At 47.8% G+C, this 26,774-nt stretch overlaps 1 protein-coding gene across 1 annotated transcript in view; it reads left to right on the top strand.

The window, feature by feature from the left end:
* IFTAP (intraflagellar transport associated protein) overlaps positions 1-20,134 on the top strand; it is an 898,282-nt gene extending 878,148 nt beyond the window's left edge. Inside the window, exon 7 of the mRNA XM_069623345.1 lies at positions 19,877-20,134. Within this exon, the coding sequence (XP_069479446.1) occupies positions 19,877-20,038 (162 nt within the window). The 3' untranslated portion in view covers positions 20,039-20,134. The remainder of the gene's footprint in view (positions 1-19,876) is intronic.
* Positions 20,135-26,774: the final 6,640 nt, after the last annotated feature.

The raw sequence follows: 26,774 nt of genomic DNA, 5'->3' as shown, positions 1-26,774 counted from the left end.
TTTCCTGTGCAGCCTGGAATGGTTAAGTGACAGAACAGCAATGCGCAGCCAATCCAAATTTGAGTTGTTTTCTCTGGATTCACATAAATGACAAACAAAATGCAGCTATTCCTGGGGTGGCTGTGTTCAACTCTCGCCCCATATGTGCTCAGCAGACCAAAGCACAGCCATTTTTATGCGACTGCTGGAATGCAGTTTTTGTTGTAGGGGGGTTCTGCCTTAAGCCTTAAATGTACCCCTCAGAGTGGGGTTATTGGTCCAAACCATTGCACTGTCTCTGCAGTCTTGTTTTTCCTAGGGACAATATTTAGTACATGACTATTTCTGTGGGGACATTCAGAGAAGAGGGTTCTAAAATGAATGACATCAACAATGAGTCACAACAATATTGGGAAACATTTGATGAGTCAAACAGTCTTATGCAAAACTCTTCCAATAACGTAGCATGTGCAGGATCACAAATGAAAGGAGCAAGCAAGCTAGTTAGTGAATCATTCATCTCTGTGAGTGAGCCCAGGGGTATGTAGACTAGTACAAATGTGTATGCCCATATTTCCGTGGAAGAACATTAATACAAAGAGTCCTACATAGCAGTGTCTCTGAGTGTGAAAACATTTTACAGGTAAGTGAAATTTAAAAAATAGTAACAATGTTCCCTCCTGATATTTAAAAATATTCTGACTTAGAATATTATACTCTATAGTTAGCATTTCTTTGATGGCCGGGATAGTATCTTTGGTGAGCCCAGACTCTGTAATAAACTGGAGATATTGCTTCTCAAGCTCTAATAACAAAGTCTCAGCTTTCAGTGTAATGTCAGATTGTGGCTTACTAAGGATCACTTTATATTGGGCCCTGTGGGTGCAGGTGATAACTGGGTGTCGTGAGAGGGCTAGATATGATCTGAAAGAGTGGGTATTGATGATTGCCCTATGTGTTGGTCTTTCAATATAGTGATTTTTGAGGCCACCAAGGGGCGCGGGCAACATGGCTGCCTAGGCGCGGTCCTTCGTCCCCTTCCCTGGAGACTGGTGGAGTTTTGGCAGAGTTGCGGCATGCATGGCAATGGGAAAGAGGTCCACTGAGCGGCTGAAGTGGTGCAGCATGGACGGTACTGAGGAGGAGCGGCAATACCCCTGAGAACATGAGAGGCGTACATCCTGCTACAGAGACCCGCACTGCAAGTGCTCACAGAGGCCCAGCGGAAGAGGAGGAGCGCTGTTGGCTGCCGGCCGTGGGTCATAGAGGCTGCAGCAGCCGGCACCAGAAGGTGGGGAAGAGCTCCCCCAGGCGAAACAAGGGCTCGCTAAAGAAGAAAAGGAGGCAGCGACAAGCGCTGCCCCCCCCCCCCCCGGCACAGATCCTGGCAGCCACGGCTTGCAGTCAGGGATGCATTGAGGAGAGCCAACAGGGCCAGTTTGGCAGTGGCCAGAGCCCACCTGGGGACGGACTGAGTGGATATGATATGATTTGTCATTTATAACGCACCTATACACAAGTGTTTCAAGGCACGATGAGGCAAGGGATGGGGAGGAGAAGGCGACTCCACAGGGAGCCGGAGCAGAGGCAGAGAGTGCACCAGGAGCTCCTGGGCTTCAATGTGAGGCTGCTGAGGGAGAGGCAGTGTGAGAGGCAACCCCCCTGCAACTGATAGTCCCGGGGGCGAGAGGGCCCATCTACCAGTGTGCAAGCAGGAGTGCATCCCTCCAGCGGGCTAGGAAGGGGAGAAATCGAGCTCACAGGCTATGGGGAGCTTAACTCAGCCACTGGAACACCGGCACCCTGGTAGTGAGTGACTCCCTAAAACAGCTCACCTCCCTGAGACAGACAGATGTCATTGCGGGCGCTGGGTGGCCCTATAGGTGCGCACCAGGCACTGGAGAGAGCATTTTGGGGCCTGCTCTGTGATCAGAGGCACAAGGTGAGGGCAGTCTGAGGAGGATCTACTAGCAGAGTGGAGAACAGAGTGACGCCACTGGACCAGGGGTGCAGCCATACCCCCTTGTCCCCTCCATGAGGCAGGGGTAGTGTGGAGTGAATTGGACTGTTGGGGGAGCCCAGGGAGAACGACTGACTGCGGGAGCCCCCAGTAGAGGAGGGCTGTGGTGAAAGAGAACTTTGCAGGCCTGTGCCCCCTCCTGGGTGTGCAGAGACAGTGAGGTTGGGAGAGGGCAAGGAGAGCACAGAATTGACCTGAGTGGGCCGGCCCCCTCATGTGGACAAGAGAGGTCACGGGTGGAGGAGCTGGAGAGGAGCCCTTGCACAGTATCGCTATTAGGGTGGTGAGGAGATGGTGAAGGCCAAAGGTGACGTCGGACCCCACCCTTGCTCGGCTGAGATTGATTCATTCAAAAGCGATATCTGAGCCATCCTGGAGGAGATTGGAGGAATGCGGACTGATATAGGGGCAAAGGTGGTTGACCGCTCGGCAAGGATAGTGACCTTGGAGGAGAGAGTGAAGGGGGTAGAGGCCAACTAAACTTCATTGGGGATCCTGGAGGCGCAGACGGAGGCCCACTTCCTGGAGACGAGAAGAGAAACCGTCTTAAGGTGGATGATATCAAGAACTGGGAGAGGCAGAGCAACCTCTAGTTCTTTGGGAGCCAGAAGGGGAACACCCCATGAGCCTGGAGCAAAAGATCCAAGAAATTATAGGGATGGGCCTGGGCTCCAAAGGGGGCAAGTGGGTGACCCTGGACAGAGTGCACTGTGCCTGGGGGACAGGGGACCATGCTCAGTCCTGGCACGGCTGCACTACTACAGTGACATGACGAGAATCCTTGAGAAGACGCAATGTATGGTCATTGAGTATGGAGACTCCAGTGTGGCCATCTTCCAAGACCTGTCAGCCCACACACTATTGAGACGCATTAGTTGCGGGCCCCTTACCAGATGGCTGCAAGAGAAGGGAGCAAAGTACAGATGGGGTTACCCGTTTGCGTTGGTGTTTCAGTGGGAGGGGGTGAGATACCACCTGGTTACGGAGGAGGACATCAAGAGTGTTACAGAAGAGCTGTGGTGGATCCACAGTGGATCCCCCCAATAGGAGAGCAGCAACGGGGTGGACCCTCGCTGAGAGCCCAGAGGGCAGAAGCCCACACTGGGAAGCTGCAAGGTCCAGGGGGCGAGGACATTTCAGAAACTCAATACCCCATTGCCCCGTAGAGATGGCACATGAAAGGAGTGTAGATGGCTGTGCTAATCCTTATGTTGTTTTAAGGTGCCTGGACCTCGCTCCTGGGGTGATCCTCCTTCCTGGTTGATTGGGAAGGGGGAAACTGGAGGGGCAGGACAGGGGGGGTGTTTGTCTGTTGCGTGGCCTGGAGTTTCTTTCTGGGTGTTGGGGTTAGAGGAGACAGGCGGCAGGTAAACAAGGGGGGCTACACAGGGAGTTGGGATGGGGGTATAATGGTTTTGGCATTGTGGGTGAGTAGATCAGGGGAGGTATGAGCTGTGCTGTGGGTGTGGAGGGGTGATAGGTAGCCGGGGTCAGCAGTACGACCAGGACAGGGAATGTATTTGACTGGTGTGACCAGGATGTTTGGGGCACATGGCCGAACGCCTCAGTCAGGGGATATGGGGTGGGGAGGTGGGAGGAGGATTCCATGCAGTGGATGTCAAGGAAGGATAGGGTAGGTTGTCCAATAGGGGATAGGAAGGACATGCAGCGAAAAAGTATCAAAGGGCTATGGCTGAGCTGAGGGTGGCTATGTTAAATGTGATGGGGATGAACTCCCAAAATAACAGATCGCTAACCAGCAACATGTTCCATAGGCAGCCAGACCCACTATAAACAGGGGGCGGAATCTGCAATCAAGGGAAAAGACATAGGTAAGACTTACTGGGCCTCGCATAGAGATCGCAAGAAGGATGCGGTGGGTATCCTGGTAGGAAAGGCATTCAGGATGATGGAAGTCCAGATCAAGAGGGGGTTCAGGGGCTGGTTCTTGGGGATCAAGGGTCTCTACAATGGAATATGGGTCACACTGGCTACACTATACGCGCCCAACGTAGGGCAAGTTAGATTCCTAGGCCAGATATTTACGATGTTGGAAGGCTGGGCGAGGGGGCCACAATCCCGGGGGGGTGATTTGAATCTAGTGGCAGACCAAGCGTTGTATTGCTGGTCAGCAAAGGGAGGGGTCTGAGGGTGGTGGGTAAGGATAATATTGCCTCTCAGTATCTCCTGCAAGGTTATTACTGGGTGAATGTCTGGCGGGGTCATTGTCCAAGGCCAGGGGGCTATATGTTTTTCTCTCCCCCGCATCCGTCTTACACGAGGATAGATTTGCTGCTGGTCCTAGAGGAACAGGTGGGAGAGATGAGGGGACCTAAAGTTGAGGTAGTAACATGGTCAGATCCTGAGCTGGTGGTGGCAGAATGGAGGTTGGTGAAGCCACCCCGACGACAGTCACGCTGAAGGTGCAATGATACGCTGGTGAGAGACCAGGTGCTCTGTTACTTTCTGGGGAAGGAGATAGGGACATATTTCAAAACAAATGATAATGGGGAGGTATGTATGGCCACGGTATTGGAGGCAGCGAAGGCCATGTTCAGTAGACTGTGCACACAAAAAAAGGGGACTGCTCATTGCGGAAGGGGCAAAGAATAAAAGGGAAAGGCGGTTGATTGAGGCCAGACTCCGCGAGGATCTAAAAGCTTTAAGAGCACAGCTGAATCAAAAGGATGCTGATAAGGAGAGGCTCTTGGGAGAGATGAGGAACAAGAGGCTGGAATTCTACTCTGCATCAAACGGGGAGATGGTGAAGAAAGACTAGCGGGTCGAGGGGGGCGGGTAGCTATGATTTTTAAAGACTGTCCATTTGGGAAGTTCATGGACATATAATGGAGGGCATAGAATTCATGCACATCAAAGTAGGTATGAATGTGGAATCTACCGTGAATCTCCTGCCCACATTCTCTATCTGAAAATGTTATTCTTGGTCTCTCTAACTATCTGTTACCTATTTTAAAGCCGAATGCACGCCTGGTTCTGCTTGGAGATTTTAACTACTGGCTATGTCATGCTGATGATACCCTAGCAGTGGAATTAGAACAGTCTCTCTTAGACGTGGGACTCAAACAAAAAATGCACGCCCCTACACATCTTATGGGTCACACCCTGGACTGGATCTTAGCTACTAATATCTCTATTCATGACATTCTGATCTTCTCACGACCTGGTCAGATCATGCTGCAAGTGGTTTCAATCCGGCACACACCCAAGTCAAAGCTCAGCATATAGTGCACAACTGAAATCCTTATTTATTTTTGTCTAAAAGTTCAACATTCTGAACGATATACCACTCATATCGCACCCTTCTACTGGAACCCCACCGGTCACACTGAACCAGGAATCAGGCTGGTTTGCAAAGGTAAATATTTATTTATGTATTTAAAATGTAATCACAATATGTTTTATTAGATAACAACAATCACCAATGGAGTGACAGAACACTGAATGATGTCTTTAGTACACTAGGAATAGGTAATAAGCAAAGCAAATGCAGCACAGAAAATAATACTTTTGTGTTGTTTCAAGTCAGATAGCACTGTGGTTAGCAGTTCCCCCTGCAACACCCCTCAACCCCCCAATATGCAATGTAAAGAGATAGGAGGAGAGAGCAGGTATACAGGAATGGCACAAATCAAACAGAATATCAGTCCCACTTTCCCCCAGGAAACACAAGAGAAAACGGAATTGACTTTCAGCTGTCAGACTGGCTTTCAAGATTGACTTTAGAATGGACTGGGCAAAAACATCAAATATGGTCAAAATTGCTGAAATTGTTATACATTCTTATGGGAGCCGCTTTGGATAGTTGCACACAAGCACAAACAATGGTTTGGTCAGCAGAAAACAATTGAGATCTTAAGGTCCAGGTCGGAAGCAGTTAAAAGCTATTTTACATGTGTAAACATTTCTCAAAATGAAAATTTGCAGCAAACTTTTCCGTGCGCGATATTCGCGATAACGGGAGACTCGCACTGAGTTGCAGTGCGGTATTGGATTCTATGGATGTTGGCTACACGTCGGAGTTGAAATGTTGTTTCTATCACAAAAACTGAGGGAGTTATGGAGGTTTTAGTAAAGGTCATTTTTGTAAAATAGGCACAAGAATGAAAAACAGAAATGCACTTTTAAAATGACAAATGAGTTTGCTTACACTAGGGGATGACTATGAAGAAGCGAATACCACATAGGGATTACAGTCACTGGATCAGGGTCACCACCTGATAAGGAAACCCGACTTCTTCAGATGAGAAACAAAGGTGCAGCGCAAAGATAGTTCTAACAGTACTGGTTCTGAAGGAGAGATAGGATGGGTTGGAGCTAGGGATAAGACCAGGCAAAGATACTCATAACAATACTGGTTTTGACTGAAAGATATGATGGGTTGGAAATAGGGACAAGACTATGCAAATATACCATGGGACACAGTTCCTCCTATTTATACTCACTGGATACATTTTTAATGGGACCGTCACTTCTGGTCATGGATGTGGTCTGGTCTAAGAAAACAGCACATCAGGCATGGGCTGGATCCTAAAGGCAGGTCGCCGGTTTGGCACATGATCTGCTCTCCTAGTCTGTGGTTATTTGGATCAGCTGGATGGCGAGTTCCTCAGGCAAGCCTAGTGGTGGCAAGCCAGAAAATTTCTGGATACTGGTTCAAAATGGACTTCTCACACCACACAGCGCTTTACTGAGTGGGGAGAATACATTTGAGGATTGGGGCCTTGCTGGAAATCAATAGTCTCTATTGCTGGCAAGAGATTTGGCATCTAGATCTGGAAGAATATTTAAAGCTGGATGTTGGAAGCTGGATCATAGTGTTTTGCCGGAATCAGGAAGGTGGCTGGATCAATCAGTCCCTATCTGCTCTCTGCTGTCTCTATTTATGCCTTAACAATGTCATCACAAAAGGGGTGTATAAGCCGGCTTAGCTAAGCTTGCCCCTGTGAAAGGTGATTGGGTCAGAGTCTACTCTCTGCCTTGATTGGAGGAGAGAAACAGAGTGTCATCTTTATGGTGTAATTTTATGATGCTGTGAATCTACCCCTAGCCACTGGAACACAGTGTAATTTTGGCAAAATACATATTTACACATGTGCAACCTCTATAAAATTCACATATACAGATTGCATATTTTACATAGCGGCTATTCCTCAAAACCCCATAGCTGTGGGATCATGTTTCCCCTTTCTACAGAATTTTTCCCTTTTCGCTATGAACACACTTTTCAATTTTTATGCAAGTTTCCACAAATGTGCGTGTTTAACATGGGAATGAGTGTATAAAGTTTCACAATTCTAGCGGAAATACAAACCCCATAAACCCACATTTATTGCCATTCCTGTTCAGAATAAGCTACCCGGTTGTACTAGGTTTTCAAAGGCAGTGCTAAAAATTAGGGTAATTAATCTGCCATTTTCAGATTCTGCACCCGTTTTGATAATAAGTGTGCATTTTCTAAAAATGTCCATTACATATCCTGTTAACACCAAATGGTCAGTCTTTGTCACTCCTTGAAGCATGTGGTGGCCCTCTCCTTTGGAATTTGCTTCTGTCAGCCAGGAGTTTCCTGTGCTGCAGCAGTTTTATGGCCTTTCACACCTTCAATGTCCTGGGTTGAAGGATGGTCATTGTTCCTTTGCCCTTTGGATCAGATTCTGTTCAAACCCTGCAATTAACACCTCCCTGTGAATACCTGCTGAGAGAAGGCCTTCCATTTGTGAGAAAAACCTGCTTTTCAAGTTATGGCAACTTCAGCCAAGCTAATTAACTTTTTAAACTTAGCAAAACCCACATCTGTTGCATCACATACAAATACATTTATTTCTTGGCCTTAAAATCTGTGGAATCAAAACACAACTAAAATCTGTATTCCTTTTTGGCAACAATCCTGTTTCGGTTCGCTAATTCAGCAGACTTTTATTTTTATGTCAAATTGAAGCTTCCTCAGTTCTCCTCTGACAGCTGTCATTCAGGCGGCCCAGGGTACTGCACCCAGATTTTGGCATGGCTGTCAGTTTTCAGACAATCCAGTTTTCTGATGAATGTTTTGCTCTTCATACCAGGACTTTGTATGTTTACAATGCTTCATTAGATACATGACTTTTAGCACCAGGCAAGATTGTTAATGTTGAAAAGTGTTGTGTTATAGACATTTTGGAGTTTTTGGGAACAAAACAAATGTCATTTGTAGGCACATTTTTGGGTTTCATCTGCAAAGTGCTGATTTTCTATCTGCACTCTGTTTGCTGGTAATGGAACCCACGGGCACATTTCTGCAAGATGTGCTCTATTACACTGCACATGCACCATGGGTGGCAGGTTATGCATCCCTCTTTTTGTGTGCTGAGGCACACGGTTTTTGTAGGTTTTTGGCGCACACAAGGGTTTTGCCACCATTGTTGCTGTTTCTATCCCCATAACTGGCAGGGTGATGCCGCATAGAATAGCGGAGTGGGTCAATACATTCCACAATTTCTTTGTATATTTTTCCATCACAGTGGCGTTTCCTCTTAAACACAAGAATAGGAACTCCTGTATCACTCTGGTTCGGAATCTTAAACATCTCACTTTTGATAAAATAGAACCTTTACTTGATCACACAACTAATCTTGCAGACTCAGCTTCACCTGCTACAATTTCTCTCCATTTTACAGCTTACTTGGATCGTATTTCCAATACCTTAGCCCCCCTGAAGCCAAAGAAACACATGGAGGGAAAAAAGAGAAAGCCCTGTTTGTCAGCTCAGATTCCAAAATTGAAATCATCCACACACAAACTGTTCCATGGCTGGAAAGATAACCCTATTTCTACATCCCTGGCAGTCAATAAAACGGCTTCTATAACTTACAAACTTGCGATAGTGGAAGCAAAAAAAAAAGGCCACAATTCCAGAATCCAAACTGCTAAGTCGGATGTGAAAGAACTTTTTAAGATCTTGAAAGAACAAGAGATCATTCCCCAGCCTCAGGTATACTCGCTAGTAAAGGATTCTAAATGATGTTAGCTAATTCAAAATGCTATGCAACATAAACTAATAGACATAAGAGAGGACATCACACATAAAAAAGATCTGCTTGCCTTAAAACCTGGCAATAGTGGGTTTAAACCCTTTGTCAGAAGTCCATCCATCTCTGTATTTAACTTCATCCCGATATCTGTCGATGAATTGAAGGAGGTGGTTGTGCAACTCAAGGCAACTAGATGTACGGGTGACCGTTGCTCCTCTATAGTCATTAAGTCATGCCCCTTTCTCTCTTGTAGTCTATATGTAAATTTGTCAACACCTCCTTGCTCGCGGGCCTTGTCCCTGACGACCTAAAACAGGCTTGTATTACTCCCATTTGGAAAAAACCCAGTCTGGCAATGGATAACCCCCTTAATTATAGGCCCATTACTAACATGCCCCTTCTATTGAAAATGTTAGATCGCGTTGCCTACATCCAGATTTCACAGCACATGAACCAGTTTCCAATCTTGAATCATTACCAATTTGGATTCAGACAAGGCTTTGGTACTGAGACATCTTTATTGGAGTTGAAGTCCAAACTACTGGGACGCATCAACAAAGGTCTCACCTCCCTTCTAATCTCTCTGGACCAGTCAGCCGCATCCGATCTGGTTGACCACTCTTTCTTGGTAGCCAGATTGTCTGAAGTGGACAACTTTTCTCCTTCGGTGTGAACTGGATTAGCTCCTTCCTAGTTAACAGGCAAAGCAGGGTTTGTCTCGAGGAGATAGTGGCCTCCCCCATTCCTGTGCACTATGGGGTGCTGCAAGGAGCGGGTGCTTCTCCCTGTATTTATAATATCTTTATGGCCCCCTTCTTTGCATACCTGGAACAATAAGGGGTTATGTTCTCTAACTACGCCGATAACACCCAGTGTGTCATCCCCCTAACTGGCATCCATTTACAAGATGAACATGAATTGAGAATCTTCACCCTGATAGAGAACTGGATGATGTGTAATAATCTTGCCATAAATAGAATGAACCCTGAGCTTATGATTGTGGGTACTTCAGCTACATTGGCCAAGCTTGACCATGCTTACAAGAGCTTCCTACTGGGGGAGGTGAAAATAGCCCCGCAACCGAAAGTAAAAATCCTTGCCGTGCTCTTGGATCAGCTGCTGAACATGAAGTCTAATGTGGGTTGTACGGACTCAGCAGTTGTCTACTATGTTAAATTATTGGCGCAACTCAGACCGTACATTTCCCAGATGAATGCAGAATCGATTGTGAGAGCAATTATCAATGCTAAGATTGACTAATGTAGTAGCCTCCTGGTCGGAATCTGTAAAACAGATACAAACAGACTCCAAGTTGTACAAAACAGAGCTGTCAGAGTTGTCGTGGGTCTTCTTCGCCGCAACCATGTTTTGGAGTTGAGACGCTCCATGTGCTGGCATTAAACGCTGAGAAGGCTTTTGACAGGGTGAGTTGGGCCGTCATGGGGGATGTCTTCTCAACCATAGGGATGGGCCCAAGATGGGGGTGGTAGATCACAGTGCTATACTCTGAGCCAACGTCCAGGGTGGTGGTGAACAGGGGTACTTTGCAGGCTTTCCTGTTGCAGCAGGGTACGAGACAGGGGTGCCTGCTCTCCCCACTGCTTTATGCATTGGTGATGGAGTTGTGGGCTGTGGGATTGAGGAAATGAGGGGAGTCGCAATAGGGGGGCTTAATGTGTAAAATCAGACTCTTTGCAGACACCGCTTTGCACTACATCAACAGCCCGGCGCAGTCAGTGCAGCGCTTACTGTAGAGTTTAGTAAGGTACAGGGAACTATTTGGATTTAAAGTTAATCTGGAGAAATCAGTGGCCTATGCTGTCGGAGGGTTGCCAGGGGCAGAGAGGGAATACATAAACGGGTTGCCATTTCAGGTGCAAGAGGACTCTTTTTTTTAATATTTAGCGGTGCAAGTGTCCCGCCAGTATGGAGACCTTACTCCCAAGACCTACTTGCCATTATGGTCAGCGGTGCGGAAAGACATGGAGAGGTGTGCAAGGTTGAAGCTTACGTGGATGGCGCACCTAAACTGTATTAAAATGGCGGTGTTGCCCACATTTCTTTCCTATTCCAAATGCTCCCGGTGGTGGTCCCAAGGTCCTTTTTTGATGACGTCAATGCAGCTCTGATCAAATTCCTCTGGGCGGGGTCCAAGCAGAGAATCGCCTATAGGACACTAATTTTGCCAAAGGAAGAGGGAGGCGTGGGGTTCTCTGATCTCTCAACATACTACAGTGCTGCGCAGCTTCGTCTATTGGTAGACCATCTGGACCCACACACCGACAAACAGTGGGCGGAGATGGCCAATGCAATCCTGACCCAAGTGTCCCTTGAGAAATGGTCATGAGTGCCAAGGTCCTGCATCTCGAGGACAGTGTTGTATCACCCTGTTCCAGAAGTCCTGTGGTCCCTTTGGAAGGCAGGGGGGAGAATAGGTGGCTGTTCACATGGCTGTCGCCCCTGAGTTGTATCTGGGCCCTGGTTTTGCGGGATGGGGTTGAGGAACTGCTGGCGTTCCAGCTTTAGTATGAGGCGGGATTGAGCAGGGCTGGTCAAATGTGGGAGGGGGACTTACATCTCGTTGGATAGACTAGAGGAATGTTTGGGCATTGGAAAGCTGTCAGTATTCCGCTACCTACTTTTGAAAGGAGTGCTGATCGATTGGCAGTGGGGTGAGAACCTATGGAGAGGATTGACAGACTTTGAGTAGCTCTTGCTGACGAGGGTAGGCTCTAGGGGGCTTATTGCACAGCTGTATAAGATAATGTTGTTGGCGGAGCCCTGGGACCCACTCCCAGCCAGAATTAGATGGGGGCAGGATCTGGGAAGGATATAGATGACACTTGATGGGTGCTGATGTGTAGAAGTCTCCCGCTCAACAGCTTCCCTGCAGTATAGATATCAGGCCCTAAAAGCGCTGCACAGGTGGCACTACCCGCCGACGGTGTTGGATAAGATGTGTAGGAGGTATAACCCACTTTGTTGGAAGTGTAACCAGGTGAAAGGGGACTACAGTCATATATGGTGGGGCTGCCACAAGCCTACCTGAGAGAAGTTCTATTGTGGAGTAAGGGGGTTGATGGGTTACATAGGGGGTTGCTCCTTTTTAGGGTGTGGCTAGAGGAGGAGGTGGAAGATATGTTGGTGGCCGGTGATGTTGCCTGAGGGGGGGAGGGGAGAAGTGAAAGGGAGGGAGGGTGAAAGGATGTGTCAACTGTTGGGGGTGGGGGGATCGGTTCTGGTTGAGGGGAACCATATTGGTTGAAGTGTGTTATCTAAAATGCTAATAAAGTTCAATTTAAAATATATGGTGATTTTTATTCCTAATTAAGCTTTCTTAAGAGGAAGCTGCAAGAGCAAAACTCTTGCGAGTAGTGTGATTACTTGCCCACCATCATAACAACATTGTAGATGTTGGCAGAACTGCAGTCCGAGGGTTTGGTCTGACACAGTCCTTGTGTGGATGGTTACAGACGGGCTTGCCTTTGACAAACAGGGATCGGACATTATCGGCACACATTAAAACATTTGCAGTGTCGATATCATGGGGGACTGCCTGCTGCTAATTCTATAAGTAAAAAGCAGCTCTGTAACGAATCCAGATGAAACTTCACCAGGACTGGGGACGCCTGATTGTAGTAACTACTCCTGCACATTATTTATATTCCTTCAAAATAACAAAGCAAAAACATGCGTTAAAAAGTTGTTTAAGCTTCATGACATGCATCCTTTTTAATAGTTAGGTTGGTTATATTTTCATAATAGAGGCAGAAGGGACAGCAGCCAATGCATTTTGGACCTTCAGGTACATTAAAAAACAAAAGGTGCCTACATCACTAGGAAAATGACCCAACTTGTTGTGGTTCTGAGTTTTTTACCTTTTGTCTTCATTTTGGCATAGAGGTCTGCCCAAGCCCTTCTTCCCCATGGGAACTGTTTTAACAGCACAATAGGTGTCAATAAATCTAATTGTGTCTTTGTGCTCACCACCGTACTTGTCATTCAGTGCGCTGGAAGAGAAAGGGTTAAGGAAGGTAGAGAAACGTCAAGGTTTGCTGCCTATTAAAGCACTGAACTAGGAACCCTTTGTGAGGGTAATTTTGGAGGCTTGCTTGGCCCAGAACCTTAGAAGACTGTAATAACTTGGTACCTGAAGAACACCTGGACCAGCAGGTAAGTTATCAGTAGGTTTATTAGTCAATAAGTTGCCAGGATGAACATCGGCATGTCCCTTCAAGCCAGCATAGCTCGCAACTGTAACCCTTAGAACCAGCTTTCAGAGCATAACAATCGTAACACTCCATACACTCTGACATCACCATATTCCATACAACAGTGATGTCACCACCTCACCTCAGTACACATTACTACACCTCTCCCTCCTTACATTTCTTGAACAAGGAGGAATTCCACTAAAACTATCACTGACACAAACCCCTACATACACATGTGGCCAGCACGTAATGCACCAACTAATCAGACTCCACTGACGACAAGAAAAACTGCCACCTGGAGCTCACAATCACCCTCAACACATCCAATTATATAACACTAGGGAAATGTGCTTAGCAACGAACCCAATGGAAACATGGGACAAACATAACCTACATGGCACCCCAAGAATACACTCTCTTACTGTGCCTCCAACAAATTGTACAACCAAACCACACCCGTGTCATCAAACACATCCCAACTCCAACTCCAGGACACACCCAACTCCAACTCCACTCCTTCCTCTCAAAACACAACAATGAAGAACCCAACGCAGTCTAATAAGGGCTAACTCCTCCCATAAAACAGAACTTGAAATATCCTCGAGAAACAAAAATAATAAACTAAGCACTACTACCTGTTTCAAGCTGCCCCTTGAAACTTAGGACCGGTCACGCCCCAGCGTTCCCCAAAAGTATATTACCTAACTAGCCAAACCATCTGTGCACAAACAACCTTCCACCTTAGTCTGCACACTAGGGCACCAGGGATGCCAACCCCGGGCACGATCCCAGCTCACCAAGAGCAACAACAAGCACACTATCCCTACATCAGTTCACAACAGCACCCATACAGAGCACACCTAACACAACCACGAACACCTAAGAAAATACAGTCTAACTAGACTGCGCAAAAACACAACTTCATAACCTCCACAATACGACACTCGCGTCACACAACTGCCACTGGCAGTACACCCACACACACCTAGGACTCCTAGTCCAGCCAAACTGCAACCTTGCAGCACACCAACCTACCACCAGGGACCCCTAGTCCCTGCCAACTGCACCAACGCAGGACACCACACTACCACCGGTGACCCCTAGCCCTTGCCAACTGCACCACCGCAGGACACCACTCTAAAACCGGGGACCCCTGCCAACTGCACCACCGCAGCACACCACACTACCACTGGGACCCCTAATCCCTGCCAACTGCACCACCGCAGGACACCACACTACCACTGAGGACCCCTAGTCCCTGCCAACTGCACCACCTCAGCACACCACACTAGCACCGAGGACCCCTAGTCCCTGCCAACTGCACAACCGCAGGACACCACACTAGCACCGAGGAGCCCAAGTCCCTGCCAACTGCACCACCGCAGCACACCACACTACCACTGGGGACACCTAAGCCCCAGTCAGACTGCCCTTGCAGTAACATCAACATTCACCAGATAGGACACAAGCCCAACGTCACACCCACACACACCAGACCACAATTCAGCAACACATTCTGCAAGCATTATTCACTCTCCACCCTCACAGCCCTTACATAGAAGATGGAGGAACATTGAAGACCAATGCCAATATCATTGTCCAAATTACATCTTGTGGGGCTTCTACTCCGAATTCACACTACTGCAAGACCCTTTGGAAACCAAAACCCCTTAGTTCCCACCCGCGAGTCCAGGTCAAAGACCAATCGGGCCTCACCTGTAAAAAAAAAAAAATACACGTTAGATTAAATGTATCCTCAATTAAAGAACATAGAGTACATTTCCAGAACACTAATGCACCCTCACCCACAAGTCCGAATACCCAGATACACACACCTGCAAGAAAACAAAACAGGTTAACCAAGAAATGCATTAATCAATGGATAGCATATCATCTGAAAACATTTATGTAAAATACCACTGGGCCACAACATAAACTTATGCATACTCACGCACACCGGCCCGCAGGACTGACACATATGAAACAGGCCACAACATAAACACTAGACACCATACAAACCGGCCTGGCACACAATGCTCACTACTGTTCCATCACATAACAAACCGTCCTCCTCACGTGGAACTGGCCGCAGTCACCAACGGAACCCTCACAGGCTCTGAAGAAGACACTACAGCAACGAGCAATGTCAAAAGGGAACATATGTCCTCCTCTCCGCTAAAACACGTCCAATTTAACTTCTTCCTCATGACGTCCTCTAAACCGCAGTCCTCCTCCATGCACTGTAATGGTGGGGCTTTCACTCCTCCATCATACTCCCGCAGCGAACCGCAAACAGTTTCGTTCCAGCTATCTGCCAACTTACCAGCAGCCAATTTCCCGCTAGCAAGACAGCCCAATGTAGTGCCGCTTCCCTCGCAGAACGGCGAACCAGCGCGACCAACTCCACTACAGTCCACACACGGTGCACGCTCCTTGCTACGCAGGCGTTCCAGTTTCCTTCCGCGTCCCAGCAGCCCACGCTGGAACGAATTGTGACGACCACTCAACATCATCATTGTGCCAATAGACACCGTGGAGCTCACACCACCGCTCCCGACCTTACTTCGGCAGCCACCCGAGAGTTCATGGCACCAGGTATACTTCACCCCAAAGCCCTCCACTTGCATATCCTCTGAGCGTCCCAGCACACACCAATGAGACACCTTCTTGTCAGATAGTCCGCAAGCTGGCCACACACCTGGCCACTGGACGCTCCTCCGATCCTCCCTCACTCCTGCACAGCCTGGTAGGGTGCCCCTGCGCCCCCGAAACAGGCTTGGCCCCGCCTCCAGCATCACTCCTGCACTGCCCGCAGGATGCTCCCATGCGCCCCAGGGACAAACTCAGCGCAGAATGAGCGGTGCTGCTGCAGCTCACCCGGGACCAGAACTTCACTGCACCAAGCTGCCGCACACCGCCTTGCACGGCACTTGACACAAGTTTCAGTCCACCGACACTGCCAGCGTTCAGCACCTCCCTGCCTGCTTAGGCTCTCACTTATGGAGCACTTTACCAAAAGTTCTCCGCTCCACTGCACAACGAACCATGTGCCGATTCAACACCTCATATCAGCACCACCCGGCCTGCTGAACAGTGGCACCCAGATCTTTGACACTGGGGCCAGGGCTGCTGGCTGTAACTAGGACATGAGGATTGGAGGGCGATGTTCCTGGTCTTCAAATGCTGCTCCCTCTATGACAGGATCCCATCCTCATCGCCAGTGTAATAACTTGGTACGTGAAGAACACCCAGACCAGCATTTTATCAGTAGGTTTATTAGTCAATAAGTTGCCAGGATGAACATCGGCATGTCCCTTCAAGCTCAGCTGATGATTCTCAACTGTAATCCTTAGAACCAGCTTTCAGAGCATAACATTCCCAACACTCCATACACTCTGACATCACCATATTCCATACAGCAGTGATGTCACCACCTCACCCCAGATACACATTACTACAAAGACCTCCACTTTTTAAAGTCCTGCCTACAAGACATTGCTTGGTTAGCTGACATTGAACCCCCACTCCCGACCTTCCACAACTCTGTTGGTTATTCCAGTTACAGATGTCTTCAACTGAATACAGTGGAAACATCAATAGTAATTCTACTGGTCAAATAAACATACTAACTGAAAACAATTGGACGCATTAGACACCAATAATCAGCCCCAAGATGAAACTGGAACCAACCATAACTGTCAGTAGGTGTCAAAAGATCCATATACCAGACACTTCATCGAGTGGAAGCCATTTGCAACCTGGATATTGTAATAGCCATTCGAGAAAAGCCCTTGAGTTATGCCAGTCAATCACATCAGTCCTGCTCCTATTTAAGGCATTTGACCACTTGGAATGCAGAGCACTGAATGTGTAGAGATATGGCCTCAATTGAGGATTCCCTCTTCTATTGTTGCTTCAAATGTCACTTTTTTCATCGAATTTAAATTTGGTGGTGGCGTGTTTGTAACACTACCACTGTTCGCTCCATTTTATGGCTCCATAAATTCGAAAGGTCACAGTTAACCAATTCTATAAGATTCAATGTATCGACGTCTGAAGAATGAATGGTTTTGTCATCATCCCAGGATTTCAACCAGCAGACCAGCAGAACACGTGCATATCTCTGCTGTCACTGTTGCACTCATGAAGCTACCTTATTAAATCTACACAGTGTATGTTTGGGCCTTCCAGATGTTCCCAAAATGCACTCATTTTGATTGGGGTGGCTATGCAATGCATCTTTTGAGCTAACCACTCTCAAATTAATATTCAGGAGCCAGGCTTGTGCCTAGATCCTCCTTGCTGATTGGCCACTTTCACACACAGCAATTGGGACATTAACCTAAAGGAAATAGAAGCCTTATTCTTATATCAGGGGTAGAAGGGCAATGAAATCAGTGTTGGATGTGTGACCCCAGAGGGTGTGGAGGAGTGGGAGGAGTGTATGAGCATGGAGAAGCACATCTGTCAAGGGGAGTGGGGCAGTATGTCCGCGTAGTTGGTAGGATGAGCAAAAGAAGTGGGTCCTCCTGGATTGTTTTTCTTTTTGTGCACTTTGGTCAAAACATATTTGAAGTGTGGAGTTTTCCTTCTACTGCAGAACAGTAGACTATATTTCAATTTATAATAGTGTAAGTGTACAGGAAAGTGGTGGTATAGTGACTTATGCTGTCCCAAACACTCTATCTGAGGAAGGAATACTCTGACTTCAATCAAACCAAATTGTGATGCCAAATCTACCCCTCTTCCTCTGTACAGGATTTGGGAGAGGATGTTGATAATGATAATGATCCTAAAGTAGCCCAGTAGTAGTTGTATTTGTGTGAATAATAAACACACCCCGAGTCTGCAAACATTGTGAGGGGAAACCTTTAATAACAAAAGGGCATAAGAAATAAGCTATTTGTTTTGGCCGTTCAATTTCCGCCAGGGTTTTCGAAAGCATATACATTTTCAATGCATTTTTCAGCAGGGCAAACTTTGCCCAGGCGAATAAATGCATTGAAAATGTATCTTTCTTTGCACTTAATTTATGCCATGCCAAACTGCACTTGTCATAGGATTTCCAATATGTCCCAGTATTTTTAAAAATGGGTCCAATTTTGCCCTGGTGCTAATACTGTGCAAACGTGCACTTGCACCGGTGCAAAGTTTTGATAATCTGGCCTGCGCTCTAGGAAAGCGATTGAAGAGGAATGCTTTGTCTGAAGAAAGGTCCATTGAGGTACTGTGAAAATGCTTATACAAATTAATACATTTGTTAACAATAAAAAACAAAAGTAGTCGAATGCAGTTCCCGTTGCTTCTCGTCAACTTCGGCCTGGGTACAGTTTTCCCCCTATCCCTTTTTCAGTTTTGATTTGAAATAACAGGAGCGGGGGTAATGTTTTCAGACCAGCATGACAACAGTTCCAGGTGCAAAGCACAGCACAGTGGTGGTCAGTACTGAGCGCTATATTCTGTGCACACTTCAGTTCCGACAACCTTGAGATGGTGAAAATAAATTGGAGAGGTGGGGGAGAAGGTGCAAGATAATGAAAGCACCCTCATTGGCTGAGATTATAGCCCCACCCCCTTTTCATGTATGAATGTGCAATTCATGTAGTTGCCGCTCCATAAAAGCATCTATGTACACACATACATTACTTGCTTCTGTTTTGAAGGGTTGTGTAAATCACGAAAGTCTGTGTCTGCATTTATTTAGTGAATTTACAACTTGATTGTCAGAGAAAAAACATAGTGTGCTGCTTTCTAAGGAAGGTTACAGAGGCTGCGATTGTGGAACACACAGACCGCTTAAAGACAAAAAAAAACGTAAAAGTAGTAAAAACTATCGTGGTGTGCAAGCCATTCCAGTGCCACATCCCAAATGACCGAACCATTTAAAAAGACACCCCTTGATGTATGCAAGGTCAGACCCCATCCCTTCCCTGCAATGATTACTCAGTGGTCATGTTCCTCTAATGATGTGATATGTGCATGCAGTCGTGTCACTTCACGCAGCAATGTATCCAATCTTGCATAAAATGTGGAACCAAATCACATGCACCCTGACGACGTGCAATAGCAGCATGCTTCACTTTTCCAATCACCAAACAATCGAATAAAAACTCCACCCCAAGATACACTTCCTGCACTGGGTTTGCAAAGGGTGTAACTGTCTCCCTTGGAGGGTCTACCTGCTAATCAATAAATGTAGGATTTAGGTCATTCCAACAACATTTGTCATGTCACACAGTACTTTTTGACAGGTGTAAATCATGCTCAACGAACATACGGTATTTCTATAAATCCAGTGTGACTTCACTGTGTATTGCATATAGCATAGCTGTCGACAGTAGCAATATGATTTTTTTTTAGAGTTTGTAAAAAAAAGATGACCTGCCAGGAACTGCTAACTGTACTTGTTTGGAGCCAGGGTCTGCAACCTTTGGCTCTCCAGATGTTTTGCACTACAACACCCATCAACCTTCATCAGATTAGTCAGTAGAGAAGGACCATTGAAGTCACAGTCCGAAACATCTGACTAGCCACAGGCTGCAAACCCCTCGTTTAGAGAACTCTCGTCAGATGTTGGTGTCCCTGAGCCTCCTTCCCAGTATCACTACTCAAATGTGTCCCTCATCTCTTTCTAGGTCCAGCGAGATGATGTGGAGCCCTTCTGCCTGGACCAGGACTTTGACTATGACCGAGTGGTGCTCACCCCTAAATACACTGAGGACGAGATGAAAACGAAGACAGAAATGCCGCTGCTGGTGGTACCCAGTGCCATGGATTCAACAACCAATGGAACTTAAGACTCTGGTTTTCAAATGGGGTTTCAGCTATTGATTTTAAAATAAACACAAGACACCCATATAATTGTCATGGATGAATAAAGTCATGCACACAGACCCCCTTTTATGTGTTTGATAGATTTGTAATGCGCATAACTGTAATGCGCATAACAATAGAAATGATACCCGGCGCTGGTGAATATATTGGGAACTATCCATATTATTAGGAAATGTCAAAGTATGTTCACTTGAAATGTAAAGAGATTTATAGAACAATGCTGAGACCTCCAGGGATCAAAGTGAACGGGGTTGGCTGTACCAGATTTTCGGGCAGAGAACAGAGTAGAGCAGCGACTTGAGGGAACAGTTAATCGGACGGTGTTGGAAGATTGAAGCAAATGGGAAGACTGGTACAGTTGAATATGTAGGGCCAGGTAAGGTGGGGCTAATCTGTGCAACAAGCCAACAAAACCTGCAAGAACCATGTGCATATAGTACAACAATGTTTATTTATTCAATACAATGCCAAAGTCTACAAATTCTGATTACATCTGTTTTAACATATTTCATGTATGGCACTCAAGTGTACATCTTAATACATAGGCAGTGTCACGAACACATCAATATGGACTACCATTTAAAAATGAATATAACACACAGTGCCCTCTGTCGCCATGCTCACCTCATTCATACTGGCCTAAAGTGCAGAAATATGTCTAAAAACACTCATTGCTAGAATACATATACGTTTATTTAACATATTCCATGCAACAACAGCACCCCTCAGTGGTTAATTGTAGGTTTCTTATGTCAACATATTGTCTCACGCTTGCCCAACATGTTTCGTTTAACGTGAAATCACAATCTAGTCATTTTGAACTTCTTCAGGAGTCTTTGGACATTGCCCTCTTACACTATGGGGCAGATTCAGTTTTTTGCGCAGAAATTGCTCAAGGGCTGCGCGCCAAGGACACTGTATGAACTTGCACGCAGAACAGAAAAATGCACGCCCCACGTATTCATGGAATTGTTTGCGCAAAGTAACCATATTCGCAAGTCACGGCTGGAACGCCGCAAATACGCCCACACGGAAAGCAATAAACTGCCAGATCAACTACCTTTGAGCACTCCCCCAGGTGCAAGTACACACACACTCTTAAAACAACATGTGGGGTTCCCCGTACGCAGGCCTGCTACTCTGGAACCCTGTGCGTGGTCCCCCATAACAGTATCCGGCACCCAGACAATATGCGTGTCAAAAATCAGAACTCAGCAATATCTTGGAAAATCTGCACGCCAACCCATGTAAAAGTTGCTGCACCCTACTACACTTACGTGCACCCCTAAATTGAATCAGAACCCCCGGTTGAGTACACGCATCCGAAATCCAACATGCAACCCCACCTGTGCGGTGAAAATCCTACGCGCAAGTGTACTTACTCCTGCTTTCGGGTGGCAGATCGTATGAAGGAATTGCATGGCCATTAATGAGACATTGCGCGATCGAATCCATTAAAACGTGTGCTGCGCAAAAGTGGGCACGCGAGGGACTGCCTGCAGGCTGTCCCTTGGAACCGCCACCTTTTTGTAAGTTCTTCCCCATTTTTGGTGTTCCGCCCCCTTCCCAGCCCTCTCTGCAGGCCACGGCCACGCTCTGCTCATAGTCTCGCACAAGGCCCTCGACGGCTCACACAGATGTGCCGAGCCAGCGTGAAATCCATGCAAGTCCAGGGAAAGTACCGTGCATTCGGCAAAGATGGATTTGCGCGCAGTTGCGTGCACAAGTACTCTATTTTCTGTGCAGATAATTCCATGAATCGGCCCATATACTTCTTGGTCAATTTTCTTATATGATCTGAGGACTAAGAATATCAACCAATTCTCTTCAAATGCTATTCATCCTTAATGACAACATTAATACACATTTTACTAGGTCCTATCGCTCTAGGATGATCACTTCCTCCAATCTTCCAGGAGGACTCCATCCTTTCTCTTGGTTAAATCTGCAATGAATCCATACCTGCCCATGTTTTTTAGAACACATGTCTATGCTTCAGCACATCAAAACAGACCAATGAATTCCACCTGCACCATTTGCGTTATTTAATTGTTCTCACCCTATCCAGACCTTGTATTTAAGCAGTACATTTACCTAGCTGGATAAGCCAAAAGTCACTGGATCCTTTATACCCACAAATAGAACACAACCCTGCACCACGTGTACATGTCAACACCAACCTTCACCCAAGTTGTCGCATGTGCCATTTACTAGTTATTTATGAAACTATGTTGCCTTAAATCCAGAGGAAACCAAACGGCATGTGAACAGGATGTTCAAAACTCAAACCGATTTCTGATTTTACTCTTGTACTAGAGCGAGTTGTTGTTTGAAATCATTAACCCAAAAGTAAATGTCCACTTACTTACTCTAGGACATCCGTACCAGGACGCCGAACTTGTCCACACTTGTGGTTACAATAGTCATCCTCAGTAATTGTGATGCTGCCCTTTTAAGGACTGCACACACGCGGTGGAGTGACTTTGCACTCTGCCGCGTGCAGTATAAATAAAGGGGGCATTGTAAGCCGCGTAGAGCGACCTGGGCGCCCGAACCACACGGACGTGTCCGAGTGAGGTCTGTGGCAGGAGGGGGCTCACAGACACCCGCTGAGGTGCGGGAAGAACTACAACAGTGGCGACGAAGTGGGACTTCATAACATCTTCACTGTTTGAACATGCCGAAGGGAAGGGTGCAGACCACGCAGTCGGCGGCCATTTTTCGACCGGACCTAGGAAGGTCGCGTCTTCAATTTTGAAATACCTGTAGGTCATCCAGGGCCAATTTTTGCAACACTTAGCAGCGGAAGGCTGCTTATACCATATGATGTGGTTTTGATGAAGATTCTGCATATTTTCATCGTGTTTTCACCGAGTGAATGGTGGATCCAGGGTATGCTTGCTAGGGTTGTGGGATAACCTCTGGTCCCACCTGGCTCCATTTTTGGGACTCTCAACCACATGGGTGTGGAACTAACACTGTGTATTTGGTGGTGATTTCCTCCTGGTGACAAATCTTGGACATTTTCTTGGATTCAGCTGGTCAAGGGGTTGGTGACTTCCATCAAGCCTGCAAGGAAAGTGGCATGAGTTGCAGCCTTTGTGTGCCAAGGCAAGGGTGCTTGTGCGGTCAGTGCCATGGATGGTGATGTACAGGCAGCGCCTCACCAGCAAGTAGACCAACAACAACCTCCTGCTCATGGTCAGCCTCAGGTGCAAGCTCCCCCATTACCAGTCCAACCTCCAGTGCAGCCCCCTGCATTGTCAGCTCAACCCCCAGCACAACCCCCTAAAGTGGCTGTTCAACCTCCAGCGCAGCCCCCTGCATTGCCTGCTCTACCTCAAGCGCAGCCTCCTGTGCCACCAGTCCAACCTCCAGTGCAGCCCCCTGCAATAGCTGCACAACAACCCGGGGTAATATCCCCAGGTGCGCCACCACCAATGCCTGAGTTTGATATCTCAGGTGCACATTCGAGCCTGGGGCCACACTCGAAGATGTGGATTCATAGACTAGAAATGTATTTCAGGGCCACGATGGAGACTAATGATGACTGCAAGTTGGCCACCTTGCTGTACTGTGCTGGGCCGGCGGTGCACAAGGTATTTTTGTCTCTTCAGCCAAGTGACACCACCTATGCCGCTGCCAAAGACGCTCTCCATGGCTATTTTCTCCCCTTTTCAAATGCAGATTATGAGAGGTTACTCATAGGGGCAGCACACCAGAAAGATGATGAGACATTAGACACTTTCTATGGGAGGTTGAGGAGGCTGGCGGTGGCATGTGCATGGGTTGACCCAGAGACTATGATCAGGAACCAACTAATCCAGGGGTGCATGTCTGGAAAATTGCGCAGACAAGTCCTGATGGAGCCGGGCATCACCCTTCCACACATCGTGGAGCTGGGGCAGTGCCAGGAGGTTTCCGATCGGCATGCGTCCCGCATGGAGGCTGAGGTGCGCCCCAGCAAAACGGAAGATGTCTGTACGGTGGGCCGTGGCAGAGAAGCCAGACGCTGGGGGATGAATCAAAGAGAGAAGGGGTCGGCCCCAGTCAACTCATGCTCCAAGTGTGGGTATGATTTACCTCATCCTGCGGAGTGCCCAGCGGCGGGAAAGACATGTGGCAGGTGTGGGCGTGCTGACCACTATGCAAGAATGAGCCGAGCCACTACTCCAGTGGTAGTCCCTCGGGGGCTGGTGAGGGCTTGGTTCTTCCGCAGCAGCGGTCATCCAATGTTGCTGAAGTTGATCAAGCCGAAGACAACCCAGCCCAGGAGGAGGAAGAGGAGGAGGAGGAAGAAAATGTCTTCTTTGTCTCCAGTGTGGGAGTGACGAGGGCGAAAACAAGGAGACAACCTCGATGTCAGGTGCTCATGAACGATTTCTCCTTCCCTGTCCTGGTGGACACTGGTGCATCAGTGAATATCATGGTCTGAGAGCACTAAGACGCCATGGTGTGTCCACCCTGCCTGACCACGCCAAAGGCGCATATTCACTTTTGGAGGTCAGATCCTATCCCGCTGGACGGAGCGTTCATTGCCGACGTGAAACATGGTGGGTCAGCAATACGGGCCAGATTCTACATGACTCCAGACAGCATCAACACCTTGCTGAGTTGTGCATCGGCAGAGGAATGGGCATTGTCACCTTCACTTATTCTGTATACGTTGATGACACTCAGGTACTCCTGGAGAAATATGCAGCTCTCTTCGAAGGGATTGGGTGAATTGCTGGTGAGCCGGTGAAGTTGCATATAGATGACTCGCTTCAGCCCATTGCCCTCAAACACAGACGGGTCCCATTTCACCTCAGAGAACTGGTGGACAAGGAGCTGGACAATTTGGTGAGGCGGGACATAATCGAGAAGGTGGAGGGCCCGACACCATGGGTGTCTCCGATTGTGGTAGCCTGGAAGCCGAAACAACCTGACTCTGTTCGTATCTGTGTTGACATGCGCCTGCCCAACAAGGTCATTAAGAGGGAGCGACACCTGACGCCCACGATTGATGACATAATTACAGAACTCCAGGGTGCCCGTTTCTTCTGGGAGCTGGACCTCTGTGCCGGGTATCATCAGGTGGTGCTACACCCCGAATCTAAGGATATAACAACTTTCACCACCCATAGCAGCATCTACAGATATAAAAGACTGAGCTTTGGGGTGTCATCAGCGGCCAAAGTATTTCAGAACATCATTCGTGGGCCGCTGGCAGACCTAGACGGTGTACTAAACATCAGTGTTGACATTCCCGTGTTTGCCAAGTCGGAATCTGAACACCTTGCCAAGCTGGCTAAGACCTTTGAATGCCTTCACACTTTGGGCCTGACCCTACACCGGGATAAGTGCGAGGTCCTGAGGACTTCCATCGAGTTCTTCGGGTTCATCTTCAGGGCGGGTGGTGTGTCTCCTGACCCACGCAAGGTAAAGGACATCGTGGAGGCCCGAGCCCCTGAGAATGTCTCAGAAGTGAGGAGTTTCCTGGGAATGGTCACGTACTGTGGCCGTTTGATCAGGAACTTGGCATCAAGATGGGAGCCACTCAGGGCCCTCACCATAAAGGATATGGCCTGGCAGTGGGGACCACTCGAGCAGGTGGCCTTTGATGACATTAAGGGAGCCCTCACTGCGGAAGACATAATGGCGTTTTCCGATCCCGCCCTGGAGTCCGAGATAGTGGTGGATGCTAGTCAGTTTGGCCTTGGGGCAGTTTTTATGCAGATTGACACGAATCAAGAAGTTCACCCCATCGCTTATGCCAGCAAAGCGCTGTCAGAGACCGAACAATGGTACTCCCAAATTGAGCGGGTGGCTCTGGCCGCACTGTGGGGCTGCTGCCACTTCCGACTCTATGTCCTGGGACAACCCGTGACAGTGGTTACAGATCATAAACCACTGCTGCCCATACTGGCGGGATCATCATCCAAACCTCTGGCCAGAACAGAACGCTGTATATTGGCACTGTTGGAATATGGGGTATCGCTGGTGTACAGGCCAGGGAGTAACAATGCTGCAGACTATCTCTCAAGAAACCCGCAAGAGGACACTGACGGGGTGCCATCCATGTGTGCCGATGAGGCCGACGAACACCTGCAGCTCGTGGTAGAGGCCGCTACACCCAACTCTGTGCCGGTAAAAGAACTCGAACAGGCATCGGCGGAGGACAACTGCTTCTGGATATTCAAGGCAGCCATCCAGCAGGACTCATGGAGGATGGTCATAGATTCTCTGGCAGCCAGAACCCAGGGGGCCAAGTCCACACTGGAACAACTGTGGAGAGTGCAGGGGGAGCTGACCTTCTCTGAGAATGGCCTATTGCTAAGAGGAGACCGCATCGTAATCCCACAGAGCCAGACCCAGCAGATGATCGTGCTGGCCCATCAAGGACACCAAGGTGCGGCTAAGACCAAAGCACGCCTACGCCAGAAGGTCTGGTTCCCGGACCTTGAGCGGAGGGTAGAAGAATTTGTGGTGTCCTGTGTTTGGTGCCAGGCATCGTCCCCCGCCCAGAGGGAGCCTGAAATTGAGACCATGCCGCGGGGCACCAAACCGTGGGAAGTGGTCCACGCGGACTTTGGGTCCACGTCAAGGGGCACCCACTTCCTGGTGGTGGTGGACGAGTTGTTCCACTATCCAGAAGTGGAGTTCATTGAGTCGGTGGCTTTTGACAAAGTGGTGGTGGCGATTAGGAAGATTTTCGCC

Source organism: Ambystoma mexicanum, chromosome 11 (genome assembly GCF_040938575.1).
Source record: "Ambystoma mexicanum isolate Mex_15411 chromosome 11, UKY_AmexF1_1, whole genome shotgun sequence".
Lineage (NCBI taxonomy): Eukaryota > Metazoa > Chordata > Amphibia > Caudata > Ambystomatidae > Ambystoma > Ambystoma mexicanum.
Note: the sequence above shows the minus strand (reverse complement) of the source record. Positions and strands in the feature narration are given on the sequence as shown.